General features: G+C 34.5%; 1 protein-coding gene across 1 annotated transcript in view; it reads right to left on the reverse strand.

Moving 5' to 3' along the window:
• Positions 1–17,541, reverse strand: part of VPS13A (vacuolar protein sorting 13 homolog A) — a 101,639-nt gene that overhangs the window by 21,020 nt on the left and 63,078 nt on the right. Inside the window, exons 47-60 of the mRNA XM_066181792.1 lie at positions 16,402–16,699; positions 14,858–15,253; positions 13,965–14,069; positions 13,726–13,872; positions 9,751–9,879; positions 9,008–9,141; positions 7,428–7,557; positions 6,834–7,069; positions 4,685–4,838; positions 3,706–3,852; positions 3,066–3,147; positions 1,752–1,821; positions 1,058–1,163; positions 570–683 (exon numbers count right to left, since the gene is read on the reverse strand). Of these exons, the coding sequence (XP_066037889.1) occupies positions 570–683; positions 1,058–1,163; positions 1,752–1,821; positions 3,066–3,147; positions 3,706–3,852; positions 4,685–4,838; positions 6,834–7,069; positions 7,428–7,557; positions 9,008–9,141; positions 9,751–9,879; positions 13,726–13,872; positions 13,965–14,069; positions 14,858–15,253; positions 16,402–16,699 (2,248 nt within the window). The remainder of the gene's footprint in view (positions 1–569; positions 684–1,057; positions 1,164–1,751; positions 1,822–3,065; positions 3,148–3,705; positions 3,853–4,684; positions 4,839–6,833; positions 7,070–7,427; positions 7,558–9,007; positions 9,142–9,750; positions 9,880–13,725; positions 13,873–13,964; positions 14,070–14,857; positions 15,254–16,401; positions 16,700–17,541) is intronic.

The raw sequence follows: 17,541 nt of genomic DNA on the forward strand, positions 1-17,541 counted from the left end.
GACATGCAGCCCACCTTGCAGAATCACTGTCACTCAACCCATAACCACTAAAGACTAATCTTTAACTAAAACCTCAAGCCCATTTTTTCCATCCCATTTCCTCCCTGCAATTTTTCTTGTCAAATATAATTTCCAATATCTCATAAGATACTGCAAAGAGGTAAAACTTAAATCATTATTTGATCTACTTTCCACCATTAGATGGGAAACTCACTTTATAGAGCCTATGAAGTCCTATCACATTTGTAATAATGTCAGCTACACACTAATCTCATACCGTGGATGTGTATGTTTTTTAGAAATTACGTCATTCTCCAATCCATAATACTCTGTGTGCACACAAACCAGAGCATTTTGGAAGGAACTCTTAAATAATAAAATGAAAAAAAATTACTCATAAAGAAAGTCATAGGAATGCAACAGTAAGTTAGTGGTAACAATGAAAATACATCCCTGGCAGCATTTTTTTCAATCAGCTGTTTCAATCTTTATTTCCAGTGCCTACTATCCTGAACAAGACAAAAAATTTTCAGAGTGCAAACTCAGTCAGAAATGTGAAAAAGGAATACCTTAATTGGAGAGATATGGAAGTACTCATACAAGCTGATTTGTGATGTATCCATTGATGACACACTCATTAGCTCTTCTTGAAGAGATTCAACATCCTTTTTGAAGAGCTGTAGCTGTAAATGCATTTGAAAAAGATATTTCTTCAAAATTTGGAGGATATAAAACTACTAGTCATTTGTCACAGACACAATACATCGACTAATACTGCATGTACTCTCTCTCCTATGTACAAACTCCTCTCATTGTTCCTGTATCATAAGGTTTAAAGCCTTCTTTGCATGGCATACAAGATGACCATAAAGGAGTGAGTCTACCATCTGTCTTAGGCAACAGTATTTAAAAACCTCATAGCTTTCTATTATTCCCAGATACACAGAAAGTAACAACTGATATGGACACAGAAAATAATTTAGATTTTTTAAAAAATAAAAGTTGAATAGTTACAAATTTAAAATATATTTATCTTCAAACAACAAAAGGTTTCTACCTCTTGGTCACTTGGCACATCACTCTGTGCAAAGAATTCACCAACTGCATACAGGAAGCCAAGATCTAATCTGAGATCCATCTCTTGAATCAGAACCTTAAAATACCTATACATGAAACAGTAAATAATTAAGGTGTTCTACACAAATATGTAACACTTAAAGCTTAGTATAGGGTATTTAGACCACTTACGCAATTTCTGGTAGTGCTTTTGCTGGGTTTTTTTGGTGTGAGTATTTGTTTTGGGGTTTTTTTTGTGTGTGTGTTTGTATTCTGTTATTGGTTTTCTTTTCTCATTTGTTTTGTATTTTTTTGAGGGAGTCATCATTGCTGGTGAAAAGAAGGCTTCCCACTTAGGTGTAAGATAAACACATTTCCAAGTAACCAGAATGATTTTAAACACATGGCTGCATTTAACCCTATATATAGCACCACTATACATAGGGTTTTTTTCTAAATAAAGATGGCTAAAAATAAGCATTAAAAAGTCATCTAAAATTCCTTGCTTTACTCATCAGTTATGTAGATAATAAAGGACACTGAGCTTTCACCTCTGTTAAAATGTTCTTAGTTTCCAAGAATGAGTTTGTGTTAAAATTACCTTTCCTTATGGTTGCCTCTATAATAATTTTAATTTTAAAGCTTGATTAAACATATCCAATAGCAATAAAGATGGAACATGTCAAAATACTTACTTAATATGAGATATTTGTGAGTGTCCTGCAGTTCTCATGACAATACTGACATCAGTAAACGGTTTTGGTGCTATGAAGTTGTCAAATAAAAAGAGATCAGCACAGATTGTTATATGATATACATAACTTTTTAAGTTTTTTAATGAAAACGTCATATACATTCAGGGTTTTCTCAATCCTGTACAACAGGATTACATAATGGATATGACTGGCAAACAACTAAGACAGGGAAAAGAGCAGGAACAGAAAGTAATAGGAAGACAATGATGAAATTGAATATCAAAATGATATTTAACTGAAAATGCACCATTTTCATTTAAAAGCAAATTAATATTGACATACTAGATTTACATAATTTCCTTAGTCATGGAATAAGATTTCCCAATTGCTGATACAAAAATGTAAACAAAACAAAGAATTCTGAAGATTCATGCACCGTAGCTTAAAATCAATCATATTTAGAACAAACAACTGACATCCTACTAGCTTCTGAACAAAATTGCAAGCAGCATTCTTTGTCTCAATCCAGAATCCCTTTAATATTACTTAGGTTTTCCAAGTGATTTTCACATGAAAAACTTAATGAAAGATGAAAGACTCCAGCTCATCACATAGTATAGTGACATCGAGCTCTATGCTCCAAGCAATGGAGAAAGCTACTGAAAAAACATACAAAATACAATTTGCCACCTGGAGAGCTTATAAATGGTGCCTCACTTAATAACTTTGATCTTAGGCACATTTATTTTCTTACTTGTTAAGATTACTTAAATTGGTTACTAGGTCATGCACTGCATGATACTAGAGCAGTAGGGAAATAGTGGAAGACTAAAGATGACAAGTGAATCTCCACTGCCCCAAAACTCCAAATGCAAGTAGCACTGAAACAGTGCAACAGACTCACTACCACTAAAATAAAGAAGACTTATGAACAGACAAGTCGTCCCATATTTAGTCAGCATTAAACTTTAGTGGTGGTCTGAACTGAAAACCTCCTTTTAAGCTTATATAATGTCCACGGTACATGTTTTCCAAAATCAAAAAACTAATGTGCCAAAAAGACACTCTTAAAAGGTATTATAATGACAAATAAAAGACATTTTCTTTTTTTCTGTTGTTAACTGTTGAAATGGTTTTCTGTATATCTTCTTTGTAGAGGTAACTGCTTCCTTACTTCTACCGTTATTATTCTGTAGTCAGAAAGCTCATGCAGACTTTACCTGATAAAAGTGATAAATCTGATAGACCGGTTAACTTCAGTACAAGCAAGTTATCTTGTTTTAAAAGGAAGGATTATGTTAAACTAGAACAAACCTGAATCCAAGGTGATGGACTTTGGAGGTTTAATAGGATAGAACACAAAGGGAAATATGGCTCCAGGAATCTGGTTTTGTATCTAGTAGGGGTAAGGACAGGACAAGGTGCAGGACATTAGCTTTTCAATAGTGAAATACTTTTAAATCAGGACAAACTCTAGAGATACGATCATTACCTGTAGCTTTCCACCAATCCAAAAGAAGAAAAAGGCCAGTATTGTACTTAAAATGTATCTATTTTCAAGATCTAATAATACAATTTTAACAATTTAGAAAACCTTTTTTTAATTGGTAGTAATAAATGGTCCACAAAAGTTTTTCAAAGGATTTGTTTTTAAAATCTTGAGCACAGCAAGACAAGAAAATTTCACCTCTTTTTGGTTTTTATACAGAAATGCTCCAAAAAAAGGTAAGATGAGTGCGAAATATTTTTTTTCAGAACAGTCATAGCTGTCTTTCTTTTTTTCCAAGAAGTACTTAAGTAGAATTTTCAAAGATTGAGAAGCACTGATGTAAAAGCCAATGATTACAATTAAATTGAAAGCATGAGAAATCCAAAAAATTCTAGAGATGAACCCAAATTTCCACAGAACTTGCTCTTTCAGAATAAATGGCAACTACTTTTTGACATGACTCACTTGTATCCTGTAAATTTGAATTCTGAAAGACTTCTGATGTGCAGAGGAACTGTATTCCACTTTTAAAGCTGGCAGATAATTTCTTCTGATAGGAATCTCATTTGGCTGTTGAATCTTCATATTCATTCCATTAGGAGTTAAACAGACCTATTGTATCATTAAAGACAATTTAGTATGTCAAGTGTTTTAAAATCCTACTTTATATAATATACTTTAAAATTTACATTGTTCACCAATATTACAAAGCTCAGCAGTAAAAGTTCCGCAGCTTTTAAGTTAGATGCCATAATTTTCCTTTATTTAAAGTAAACAGATTTTGCCATATATTTCAATAGAAATAAAACTACAAAATAGTGCATTGTTTGGGGGTTACTATCATTTAACACATAGCTATTTAGAGGAAAAGCTGAACAGTGTAATGGACTATGGATCATTTATATATCCAATGTTTATTTTCCTAGAGCACATTTCTAAGGAGTATCTACAATTTATCCATTGACAAGGACCTAGCATTTGGACCATAATTCTGCATTCCAGAATGATTTCTCAAATTTCTTTTTCAATTTTATGTGGTTGAATGACAGCTAAATGATTCCATAACAAGCCATTTTAAAAATATAGGATTTCAGGCTAAAACAAACCAACTAACCCCAAACTAACATATTTATCAGTATAATATATGAACTAAATGTAAAGCTTCATTAGTGTAGTTTTATGCATATTTAATATTACAACCTCCAAAAATGTCACATCTCAATTTCAAAGTCAGGCACTAACAAGAAAAGTAGAAAGATATCAAAAGTTTGTGGAATTTTTCCTGCATTTTTTAAATACAGAGATAAAGAAGTGCTTTCAAATGGAGTAGGTAAATCAGCCATCTCAAATTTCATCGTAAGTTTTATTAAAGACAGCAAAACGATATATTATCTTTTCTTGTACATACATTTAAGCAACAGATTTAGAGAAGTATCAGTATTACCAAAACATTCGAATCCAACTCAACAATCTTATTTTCTGAAGGACTTAGCTCACTGTAATCTCTAAATTCTTGTTCTAATTTATCAATTTGTTTAACACTCATTGGTCTCCATCTTGACTTCTTCTTGGGTTTTGTCTCCCACACCACATCAGAACTTTGAAAACAAAACAAAGAACCAAAAGAGAAGGATTAGCTCTTTGAAAACAAGTTTTCAAAAACACACCTACTTTAATGCGACTTTTAATAGATTCTAACTAGGCAATGAGAAATCACAACAAAACTCTATTGTAGCAAACAGAAGACACCCAAACAATGCACTGCCTCCTTGGTACTAAGTGGAAGCCAGTCTCTCCAATGTGATGAAAAAAAAAATTAATAAGTTTCTGTAACTCCCCAGTTCGATGGAGACGGGTATGTAGTGATACTTCAAGAAGTTCCACTTCAGCAGTACTGCCATCCATTGTTCTACAATCTGTAAAATACAGTTTTCTGCTTATACTCCTGCATTAATTTTGGCTTTTTAAATTTACTACAAATTGAAAAGTTCAAGTTATGACAAAATGCCTTCTGCCCTGCATCTTATTTTTGACAGCTTGTTTATTTTATTTACTCTTTCCATTTAAAATCAATAGGTAGTGATTTTGATTTTCATGTTTCCTCTACTGATTTTATGCTGGGAGTTTTGAGTTTGTTTCTTGTTTGGTTTTTAAAAAATATTATCCTTTCTTCTGTCTCTCAGTTTTATTAATGAAAATAATTAATCAACCTTAAAGGGCATTAGGACTTTTTTCCACTGGTTCAGTGAGCAGCTCTGGGCCTAATTTCACCTTATAGTCACACTTAAAGCACAAAATAGGGCACAAACCAACACTATCAGGCAGGTAGAAAGTACTTCTTTCCACAAATTAATATACAAATATATAACTTTCCAGACACAGCCACCTAACCTCTTCTAGCTATATCTGTGTCTCTGTTGAGACACATCAATGGCAGAAAAAAAAGGTGAGGTAAAGTTCAAAACAACAAAAAATCAAATACAAAAAAGAGTGCTATCTTGATTGTTGAGAGTTTTCCCCCTCTTTTTTTTTCTTTCCACCTTTTTTGGTTTTCTTTTTGGGTTTTGGGGCTTTTTTTGTTGCTCCTACAAAAAAGGAAGCCAATTTCAACAGTACTGCCATCCATTTTCAAGAAGTTTCACATCTCATCAGGGTTTGACAAGAAAACAAAACTAACTATAAGCACTGCTAGACTCAATTCTATGGATGACTGCTTTCAAAGAAAAAACAATTTAGTGAAATCTCAACACTACCGTGAATCTCAGCAATTAGCTGCCACTTTTAATGGAGTGTTTCAATTGTCTAAATGTCAGAGCATAGTTTCTCAGGTGAGGGCAAGGACTGGAATTTTCTTAGTAAATGATGGATGTGATTACACGGCATCTGTGTGTATGAAAAGTTCACGCTTGTTTGTTTTTAAGTATATTGCAAAGAATTAATAAAGAAAAAAACAACTCTCAATCCGTCAATCTCATAACTGTGAATAAAAAGAAGTGTGTGGATTATGGCAATTGTAGTCAAGTGTCCCTTGATGATTCCAAAGAGGCCCTGTTCAAATGTATAGCACACATTTCCTAACCATTACATAATTTGTTTTCTGCTTCCCTCTGAAATGTTATAGTAGGAAACCCAAGCAGCAGAGCCCTGAACCACCGTGATTAATCAACCAAAACTAAAGGGACCTACAAGCTTTTGCATTAAAATTTCCAATGCAGAATTCAGCTGTTTCTGTAGTGATGATAACAAAACCCACTGACACAAACTATTCGCAAACCTTACTCCTTAAAACCCTATAATCACTTCTCAAACTACCTGGACAGGAAATATTTTCTGTTTGGTGTGTTGAGAAGTCTGCCAGACAGAGTTACAAATACATGTTTTAAAACCACATACATCTAAATACAGTTAGCATATGGATTAGTACAAAACACACTGAAAACATTTCCCTTGACAGCAGGAAAAGATAGTGATTAGGTTTGAATTTTATCAACTCAGACCCCTTTTTGCTCTTTCAGCACAAGCTAAAGTGAAATTCACAGAGGGAAAATAGCGGAAATTAAACATTTTAGAGTGTTGCACACAAAGTAAGTTACCTTGTAATTCCAATGTAGGACACCTCTTGTTTTGTGTAATTATTAACCAATGAAATTCCAACATCTTGCAAAGACAGAACAATTTCTTGTTCTGCTAGTTCTGCTTTTACACTTTCATATGTCAATTTGAATACATTCTCATCTTCAGTGATCAGGACAATACGCTGCAAACCTTCATAAAATGACATTAAATAGACTGCTTTTCTGGAATCCACACTGAGTATTTCCATTTTGTCCTACAAACAAGAGAGGAAAAGTATTTACACCTTTATTAATCATTCTACTTCACAAAAAAATGCTGGAGTCTTAGCAACACAACAATGGAAGACTTTTTTTTAAGCTACAGGGTAAAAAAGCAATTACAAAGTCTTAGGACAGCTTCTCACCACACACACACACTGACAACTTTCCAACTGAAGACTGCTTAATGGCACAAGCTCTGGCAAACGAAGTGTTACTTTTCTGTACTTGGAACTCATATGAAACTGCTGATCGCACTCATTGTGTACGAAGTTTCATGTATACACTGATGAATGGACAAGTCAATATAAAATTATACAACATTAAAAGGAGATTTTGATAAAAAAACCATACCTCTTTTGGGGAAATTTCCTCAGTTCTATTTCCACATCTCCATTTTAATTTCCTAGATCCTGTTGGGTCTGCCCAAGTGTACAACACTGCCTTATTTGGCTGAAGGAGGTCTTCCAATTCACTGAGGGAGCTAGAACAAAGTAATTTTAAATTCAAATGTCAATGAATATTTTGTGTCAACAACTTTGCATTCTAGCATTTCAACAAGAACATTAATTATATTTTCAAGTAATGAAAACAGAACAAAAATAACATTATGCATGAAAAAACACACAAAAAAAGTTCTCAGAACACTAGTAAGAATGAAGATTTGTACTTTAAAATACACACTTTAAAAATAAAGTATATATACAGTAGATTTTATATACTCATTTTCTTCCCTCCTTTGCGATCAACATTTTCAGAAAAATGAGTATTGAACTCCATTGCCCCTCACATATAGTTAAAAATTCGCAGAATTGTCCTCAACAGCTCTCTGAAAGGAGGCTACCCCAGGAGAGGAAGTGGAGAGATGCTGATCTCTGCTTGCTGGGATCCAGTGATTTGAACCATTCCCTTGGATCCACGATGTGCCAGGGGAGGTTTAGAATGGACATTAGGAAGATTTTCTTTCAAAACACTGGAACAGGCTTTCTTGAGAGGCAGGAGATGCCCCAAGCCCTTGACTTGGACAATACCCTTAGTAACATGCTTCAATTTTTGATCAGACCTGAAATGGTCAGGCAGTTGGACTAAATGATAGGCCCTTCCACTCGAAATACTATACTCTGTTCTAATTAAATTGACACTAGAGATGCCCACTAGTATCTAAAAAGATAAAAATTACTAATCTTTACAGAGAAAGATTAATCAATCATTCTTCAGGCAAAGAGGAAGCAAACAGGATTTGACTAGCAACTCTTCCACTTTCCAAGTAAAAATCTTTAAACAACACTGCTCTGACTGACTGAAGGGAAAAAAGAGTAGGCTGTTTGGCTTTTAAAAAGAAATAGCTGAAGAATGCTGCAGGTATACACTTCTCAGCATTGCACAGTATCTGCATACAGTGGCAAAGCATTACAAAGACAATACAGGTAGACAAAAGAATAACTGTGTGCAGGTGCTGAAGTAAATATTCACTTACTACAGAAAACTAGTATTTGTTAAAATTACCTTAGTTTTGTCCTGGCTTGGCAAAATTTACGTAACAACCTCTCATCCCTTCGTATCTTATATAACTGTAACCTACTCTTTCAGTTAAATCTCCTTTGTTACTTATTCTGCACAGTCAGAACCTGCACTGTTCCAGAAAAGCACATCCTTTGCGTCTCACACCAGGAAAGCAGAGGTCACAAGGCCACAAAATTCATATAAAAAGACACAACAAAACAGCTCACTTGTGGAACTACCTAGCACTATATAACATTGCTAACAATTCATTCTCTCCAATTTACCAAGCAAGAAATTTTTGGGTGCTCTGACAAAATTTGATAGCCATTTCTTTAAAACAGGCTTCTTTAGAGAATGCATGCTTACAATATACAAAACTACAGTTCACATGTCTCCATGCAAATATCCACACTAAACCTCTTCATACATACCTCTGTCCATACTCAATAATTTCCTCTTTGGTATGGTTAATCAACAGAAATGGAGCTGCACCATCATGGTAATTAGAAAAGGTAATCACTGTAGAATGTTCAGTCAGATTAACATCCACTGCAATTCCTCCAAGCTATCAGTTGTAAAAATTACAAAGTAAGTAACACGGGAATGGATTTCCAGCAAAGCAAATATAATTTAAATATTTTGAAAAAATCTCCTCTCATCAGATGACAGAACTATCATGCAGTAAAACTAGCTGTTTTACCATATCTTCAAAATATTTCCTTGAGCTAAATACTAGGTAGCAGGTATTACACTTAGTAATTAAAACCATGCAGGAGTTCCGTACTGTGAAAAGTTAGACAGGTAGAAGAATAACCTCCTTTTTTACAAGTATGCAAGTAAATTTAGTGGAGCCAAGTTCCTTTTCAGAGCAACTCAGAGTTACTTTAGAACTAATCCTAATACTTCTCACAAAGAACACTTGCAAAACAAGCTGTATTTTTGCTCCTGTAGAACTGCTCCCCAGAGAAGCACTTAAAACAGAATACCTACGTATATCTGTTTGTACACACACAAAAAAGAGAGCATGAGAATGCATTTGCATAAACATAATTTTTCCTCAGCTAAGGCTTTGCAATACTTGATTGCATGGGAAATCAAAGTTTTGAGAATGAAAAAAGAAAAAGGGATTTATGTTATTTTACCTAACATGTAAACATGGAAGGCAATAAGTTACCTTATTGTCCAAATGCAGTAGAAGACAGTTTTCTTGCTGATCAAAATTTATCTTCTTTGGAGGGAGATCATAATTTTCAACTCTAACAAGCAGTTTGTTGGCATCATTTTCAGGCCAAAAGGGAATGCACTAGAAAAGAAAAATCAGAAATTTCAAAGTGAGAATACAAATGGGGCACTAAATGCCATTCACATAGGCCCAAAATTCATCTACTAATTTCTATCCAAAAGAGTATCAATTAGGATCAGAAACCCTAAAAAAAATAATAAAAATTATTACTTACCTGAATACAAAAGTCAAGAAATTATTCAGACTACAGTAAAGAAAGTGAGGAGTTAAGGAGCTAAAGTGGAAACAATAAGACTTCATATTCACAAAAAGAAGTACATTTTAAATGGATGAAGTACATAAAATCCAGAGTATAAAATACCTACAACACCGAAAATGCCAAGCTTGGTAAAATAAAAAAGAAGAAATTGTTTTTCCATTAGCAGAACTTTTTCCAAAGAAGTATAAATTTCAAATCAATCTTACAGTGACAAGGAGTGACAAAACAGGATATTGGCATAAATGCAACCCCAGAGTAACCTGAGTACACACAATATCAGCTACAAGCAGTCCTTTTAAAAGTGTTTCACGTATATTTAAAAGTACATACACACACGTATGTATGCGAGTATAAAACACACAGTATGGAGCATTAGGCTGCTAAATCAGAGAGCACGTTCTGCTATTCACATTCACAACTGAAATCATAACTATTATGCACTTAAAAATCTCAAAGGCAATCTCTCTTCAATAGTTTACTTGCTAAATGGAGACAACAAGGAGACAGAGAAGACAAAAGTTCTATTTCTAACTAATGAAAAGTCTCTATTTAATAGAGTCCAGCCAATGGAGACAACAAGGAGACAGAGAAGACAAAAGTTCTATTTCTAACTAATGAAAAGTCTCTATTTAATAGAGTCCAGCCACAAGAACAAGCTATGACTAACAGTAACTCTCAGCTATCAACCGCCAGTCTTTTTAGACAGACCATCTTTCCTGCATTTCAAATTGTTGACATGCAGCATCCAAAGTTTTAGAACTGTTTTTCTCTCTCTCTAACACAGTTAAAGAAATGAGATGTCCATATTTAATTGTGGCTGAATCCTAGAATTAATTCTTCAGTGGTGAAAGACTAGTTCACCAACTTACCATGCCACTAAGTTCCCTCTCCCATTGTTTCTCACACCACAGGAAGCAGGAAGACAAAGGAAAAAAATATAGTTAAACGGTAAGACTGAAGGTATTTTTACATCAACATGTAACCCACAGACAAAGGAAATTTAAACTTTGTTGCAACCTATAGTAAAATAAAGCATGTAAGTCTCAACGTGGAATCAATTGAGCCCAGAGGAAATTTAAGGAGAATCAGTCAACAGTAAACAAAAGTTTGAAATCCAAGCCAAGCAAGTAAAAAGGATTGGCTAAACAAGATGTTACAGAATCAACTACAGAGAATTGAAACTTCTTTGTAGTAGACTTTAGCCACAGATTGTGTCACTTAACGATGTTTTCAAGCCTTTACCACAAGTACTCCAGTAGATGTTATATTTATACAACATTTTTGCTTCCACAGTGAGATCTTTAATTTATATTTAGCAGTGGTCTTATGAACAGTCTTCAGCAATGTCTTCTTTCTCTAAGGATATTTGTTGATCAAATGTCTCGCCCTATACATGATTCAAAGGACTGTCCTTAGCAAGCCACTGCAAACTAAACACCGTCCAACAAACTCTATTGCAATCTAGGAAGACCAATAGATTTTCCCAGAAATAGTGATTAAGGTTTCTGATATATTTACTACTTTCCAGACAGGAAAGGTGTCTCAGAGGAGATTAATTCTACATAAGAGTTGCTTTTTTTCCTGAAAAGACAAGTTATCTGTCACTAAGAAAGAAGAGTGAATTTAAAAAATATATCAGTAGGTACACTTAAATTAAAATTACAAAAAATAGAATAGTGGGAGAAAGAAGTAAGCCAAAATATGCATTAACATTTCAGCAAGTTAATTCATTTTTGAAGATCAACCTAATGTAAGAGAGTTATGTGAGAAACTCTCATAAATGAGACTCATGAAACTCACATAAATGTGAAAAAAAAAATCACAGGCATTAGATGGCTTGATACTACCTACATTTAGAAGAGATGAAAAACATATTGGATAAGGCAACTGAATTACAAGAGAACAACCCTGGCAGACCAAGCAACATGGATTTTTAGACACTGCCTGTCAAAGGGGAAAATACTGATACAATGTGAAAACAGGCTTTAGAAGGGGATACAGATTGTTCTGATGACCTGTACTGTCCATTTGGTTAACTGCCACATCTAACCTTTTAAAAGTTCTTAGGAGTGATCGATCCTAAGATTAAATCTTCTCTGGATACTTTATTACTGAAAGAAGGCTGAGATTAATCAATACAATTATGAAACACCTAAGAAACGCTGACATTTGTGGGACAAACCAGAAAATCCTGTAGGCAAACAAATAGAACAGCCAACATGGGAAAAACTAGAGATGATATATGCAGAATGTATTTCAACTTTCAAAACTATTACCTTTAAGTAGTTTTTTCAAAAATTTCAGAACTTTCTGTAAATATTTTGGCTTATTCTAATAGCAAAAATATCTCAAATATAAACCCCCAAAAAAGAAATAATACCATTTGACCTTATTTCCTAAGAGTAAGAAATTAGATATGAAGTTGCCCATACTACTACATATACACTACTATAGTGATACAGTCATTTCACACCTTTATCACTCTCTACAATTTGCCTGAAAGGAGATGTAGCAAAGTGGGGGCTGGTATCCAAGCATCAGGACTAATGGAAACAGCCTCAGAGGACATTTAAAGTCCTATAAGGAAAAAATTTCTTCACTAAAGGGGAAGTCTGGCATTAGAATAGACTGCCCAGGTTAGTGGTTGAATCACCATTACTGGAAGCGTTCAAAAAATCTGGGGCTGTGGCACTGGGGATCTATTTTTGTGGTGATTAATTTATGGTAGGGCCAGGTTAATGGATGGACTGGATACACTTTCTTAGAAATCTTAGAAATCTTTTCAAAGCCTAACAATCCTATACTTCAAGGATTCTAAAAAAAATCAACTGGGCCTTCAACCACACTTTGTTAGGCTAAACTCTGTTTCAGATAATGCTCTTGTCAAGGGGGAAGGGGAAGGATTTCACTCTTCACAGAAGGCACTACAGATCACTTACAGCTTAAAGAAACCTCCAACACTTCCCCAAACAAGTGCTGCTTTTCCTACATGTCCTGCAGGAAGGCCTGATGGCCCCAAGACCCAGCACACATACAAAACATAATTGTATGATACTGCAGTGCAAACAGCTGAAGACGCACACCCAGTCTGCAACAGTCTCTGCAGCAGGGACAAAAGCCCTAAACCCATTTTCACATCACTTGGCCTGAGGGCCAGGGATCCCTTCCTAGGAAGTATGCATTGAGCACTTAAAGGCAGAAGTGAGACTAGATCCAGAAGAACTATTTGGATCTCTCTGAACTGATCCACACAAGGGAATTTCCTCCCATACCAAAGTGGCTTAATGCATACTGATCAGCCAAAATATTCTACCACATACCACTGCTAAACTGAACAGAAGGTCCAGTGTCACTGTAGAGAGATAATACAGTAATAATATAACATAGTAGAGGTCTTTTTCTCATACTATTTATGACATAAGGCGACAGAATAAAAAATTCCAATTACAATGTAAAGCAGCTTTACAGTATGTCCTAATGCAATACTAAGAAATGGTAAGGGACACAGATTGTTTATTGAAAAAGCATGGTATAGTCAGGCATTGTCATGGAATACTATATATGGCTCACGTTTTCCATCAGTGAGTGTTCAAACCAGTTCTTTTGCTAAGAGACACAATTTAGAATAGGTTCCATTATAAGATTACCTGTTGCAAAACAATGGGAATCCACTTTTCCTTGCCTTCTTCAGCTACTTCCAAAGTATATTTACTTCTATTTGAAATCATAAAAAATGGAGTGAAGGTTACAATTCTAGTAATATTGAAACTGCTGTTGTTTATGGTGACACCAACCTGTAAACAGAAAAACATTATTTTAAGTACACTTTTTCAACCCCATTTATAACTCCTGAAAATAATGAAATTTCAAGATAGATTTAACTCACTTGATATTCCTTTTTGTGACTCTTGCATTTAACAGAACCATGACTTCCAACAGTGTCCAGTGAAAACTGATCAGACAGTTCACTGTCAGTTACCCTAAGCTGCACCTGTGAAGAAGCACCCTGAATTAATTTTCAATTTACAAGTCACTGACAACATTTAAAATTATATATATAAAGTATGCATAAACATAAATGGAAATACTGGTGTTTCTATTAAAAAGTCAAGACGTAACAACTGCCGGTGTCATCTCACAAATGTATTTTCTACCATGCTTAGTTATAATCAATGTGGAATAAGCATCGTAAGTCTAAGACATTCCAGAGGAAGCAATCACATAAGGATACTTGAAAAAACATCATAATTAAAATTTCAAATGATAATCAATGCACCCTTATAATCTCATATCATTCATCCATCAGTAACATTCAGCAATAAAAAACTCAGGAAACTCAAAGGTGAACTTAACCTTAGCATTCTATTAACCAAGAATCAATCTACCAACCACCATTGCAAGTATTAATTTTTCAAGTAGCGTTCATTGTTCAAACACCACAGCTTTACATTTCCTACACAATTTCTACATCTTATTTGGAAGAACTTTATTGATGCAGTTTAAATGTAAAAGGAACTTGTTTTATTTAGAAAACACTTCTCAGTGAACTTCTTTCAAAGTGAGGATCTCTTTCAACTCCACCTCCGATAACATAAATTTCCTATCTCAAGCATATTTCAAAACATGCTTATTTCAGAACACTGGTTTTAGACTGAGATATTATAGGTTTCATGCCCTTTACAGAGCATAGGATAGAGTAAATACATTTTAAAATATAAAAATACTTTCATACAACAACATAAGGGAGTATAGAGGTGTCAGGTTTGCAAAATACAATACCTTGTTATTTTGACGGAAGTTTTTAGGCTGGAAAGAAAAAAGGAGGGGCTGTTTGTAATCTGGAGGATGCTTGCGGTGAATACCATCCGCTTTGTATTGCAACATTCGACCAGTTTTATTCACCATCCAGTAGGGACTGTGAATTTCTATTATCATCTGCCCAGTTGTGTAGGTCACGTGAACAGCAATATCCAGTTCAGTTTTATCCAGCTCTGTGACACAGTGAAATGTTGTGAAGCTGATATCAGGCAGATTACTTTTTATATGGTACTCGCTTCTCCAGTTTTGATCAAGATAGTTAAGCAACTGCAAATCCAGTTTTGTTTGGTCCAAGACTGCATTATGAATCTGGGCTGAACATCCTTCTTGTAGAGTGTCATATTTGTTCCCATTTCCCTTAAAAAGACAAGCAGGCACCAAACAGGATACATTTACATGAATCATACACAAAATTCACATCAACTTTTACTTTTTATTCAGCTTTAAAAATTAAGATACAAGCTATTTAGGCACAACTTTAAAATACATTTTGTGCTATTTAACTATGTTACTTGCCTAAACATCTATCTTAAAACAACATTTTGCAAAGAAAAACTTAATGCATGGTCATCAGTATTCAACATCAAAAAGCCCATCCGTCACCAAATTCAAACACACAAATATTCTTAAATTTAAAATTTCCTTAACACAGTATTTTCTTCACTAAATTTACATTTGTAAAAGACATACAGATCCTGTTACCTCCATACATTTGGTAGAAGCTACAGTCTCCAGTCCCGGCAATTTGTGATGAAGTTTTACTATTAGATTCTACTATTTGAGTTCAAATATTAAATATTAAGACCATCTGAAAACAAACTGTCTCCTAACTGTATTTCTATTATCCTATGTGACATCAATAAGGAGTGGGACAGTTATACCAGATCCACAGAAAGAAACATATAGTGCTGAGGAATCAATGTCTACACTGCATGTTTTAGGTATTTTACTCAAGACTGTCTCTCATCTGGGACTGGAAAGAACGCCTATTAACAGTCAAAGTGCACCTAACTGTTTCATTTCATCTGGAACGAATCTGAAGTCTGGCAGTAGGCTGCAATTCAAGCCAAGGCCTGGCAAAAAGGGGGGCCTGTGAGAATTTGTTAAAAGCATGCTACTGCTGAAAATCAGTGACTGCACGTAAAATGCTAACATAGAGTCATCCACTTGAGGCAGTCTTCATAGAAAAAGCTGCACTATTTAATTAGGCTTAAGCTGCACTTGAGAAACTGAGTGGCTCTCAGAGGGTCCAACTTGTACAGTGTTAGGTTTTACTTTGCATATAGATCTAAAGCATGGCTTAACACCACATTTCACATTCTGTGATAATATTTCAATTCTGGAAATACAGACTTTATTAGACTATATAAGACTTGCAGTTACAAGATCTGTGAACTTGCTTGAGAAATACTCCCATCAGAACCCCTTTGTCCTAATCTCTATTTCAACTAGCCTTCATATTGTAAGTGGGAAACATCACTCAAATTCAAGTATTATGTAATTACCTCTACAGAATAAATTATTTGGTAAGGAAGAAGATTGCGGAGAAGAACAGAAGGCCATAAATGAACAACGTATGGAAAATCCCATTCATCTTCTGCACATAATGAAGTTGTCAATGAATCTTTTACAGGAACAATATTGATGATAAGTGAGTGGTTAGTTGACCTCACAGATTGGCATTTCCTTTGTAATAAACTGTCAACATTTTTCATAATTTCATCAAATGTAATTCCTTCACACATATCATATTCTCCACCCACTCCGTTTTCATTGGCTAGTGGTTGCAAACTCAGTATGGATCTGTAAATGAAAACATTTTGAGACACTTAACATGTGACTAAATGTTTCAATTATAAAAAAGTACTATCCAACAGGAAGATTCTAATGTTATTAGTATTTAGGAAGATTTCTTGCAGTAGTTCATTGCCTGCCTTTATCTTAGGATAAAGATAAAGGAAGACTCAAATAATAGAAAGGATCCCAAAATAGCAAACTATTGTAACAGATGGGTTTTTTAGTTCCATACGTCCACATACTTCCCTTACAAAGAAAGGGTTATTGGAGATTCTTATGAAGAGACTACTGAATTTCCTTACAAGTGTTGCTCTGTTCCTGTTCTAAGCTAAAGGCCTGGATCAACAGCTTACTCCTAAAAGAGATGTGCAGAAAGTGCCCTTCTTTTCAGTCATGTAAGTTAGTACACAGATTATTTACACACATGGTTTTTATAAGGCAATGGCTTTAATTTAATACAGCTGCTCCTGAATGAAGATTTTTTGTTTTAACACATTTCCTGACCACCTAGTGGAACTCATTTGGGCAATGAATCAGAACATCACTAAATCTTATACAGACGGTTAGAAATATCTATTAATTAATGAATCTAGAGTAAAACATAACTTAAGTGATGAAGAAGATACAAAAGCTTTTGCTGTAAAAAAACGAGGAGAGTGTTTGGGAGAAAACAGAAGAAGTCTCTGCAACCATAAAAAATCCATCAAAGCAAACCAATCTACCTAAAACTTGGTGACAGTTCAGCTAAAATGTACATTTAAAGTCATTGCAGTTTTGTTACTAGCTTGAATGAGATAATAGCATACTATGCTATATGCCAAGTTTTTCCAAGTTTGATGAGTCTGGTT

Source organism: Chamaea fasciata, unplaced genomic scaffold, assembly GCF_029207755.1.
Source record: "Chamaea fasciata isolate MVZ Bird 193981 ecotype frontalis unplaced genomic scaffold, bChaFas1.0.hap1 SCAF_4, whole genome shotgun sequence".
In the NCBI taxonomy this organism is placed as follows: domain Eukaryota; kingdom Metazoa; phylum Chordata; class Aves; order Passeriformes; family Sylviidae; genus Chamaea; species Chamaea fasciata.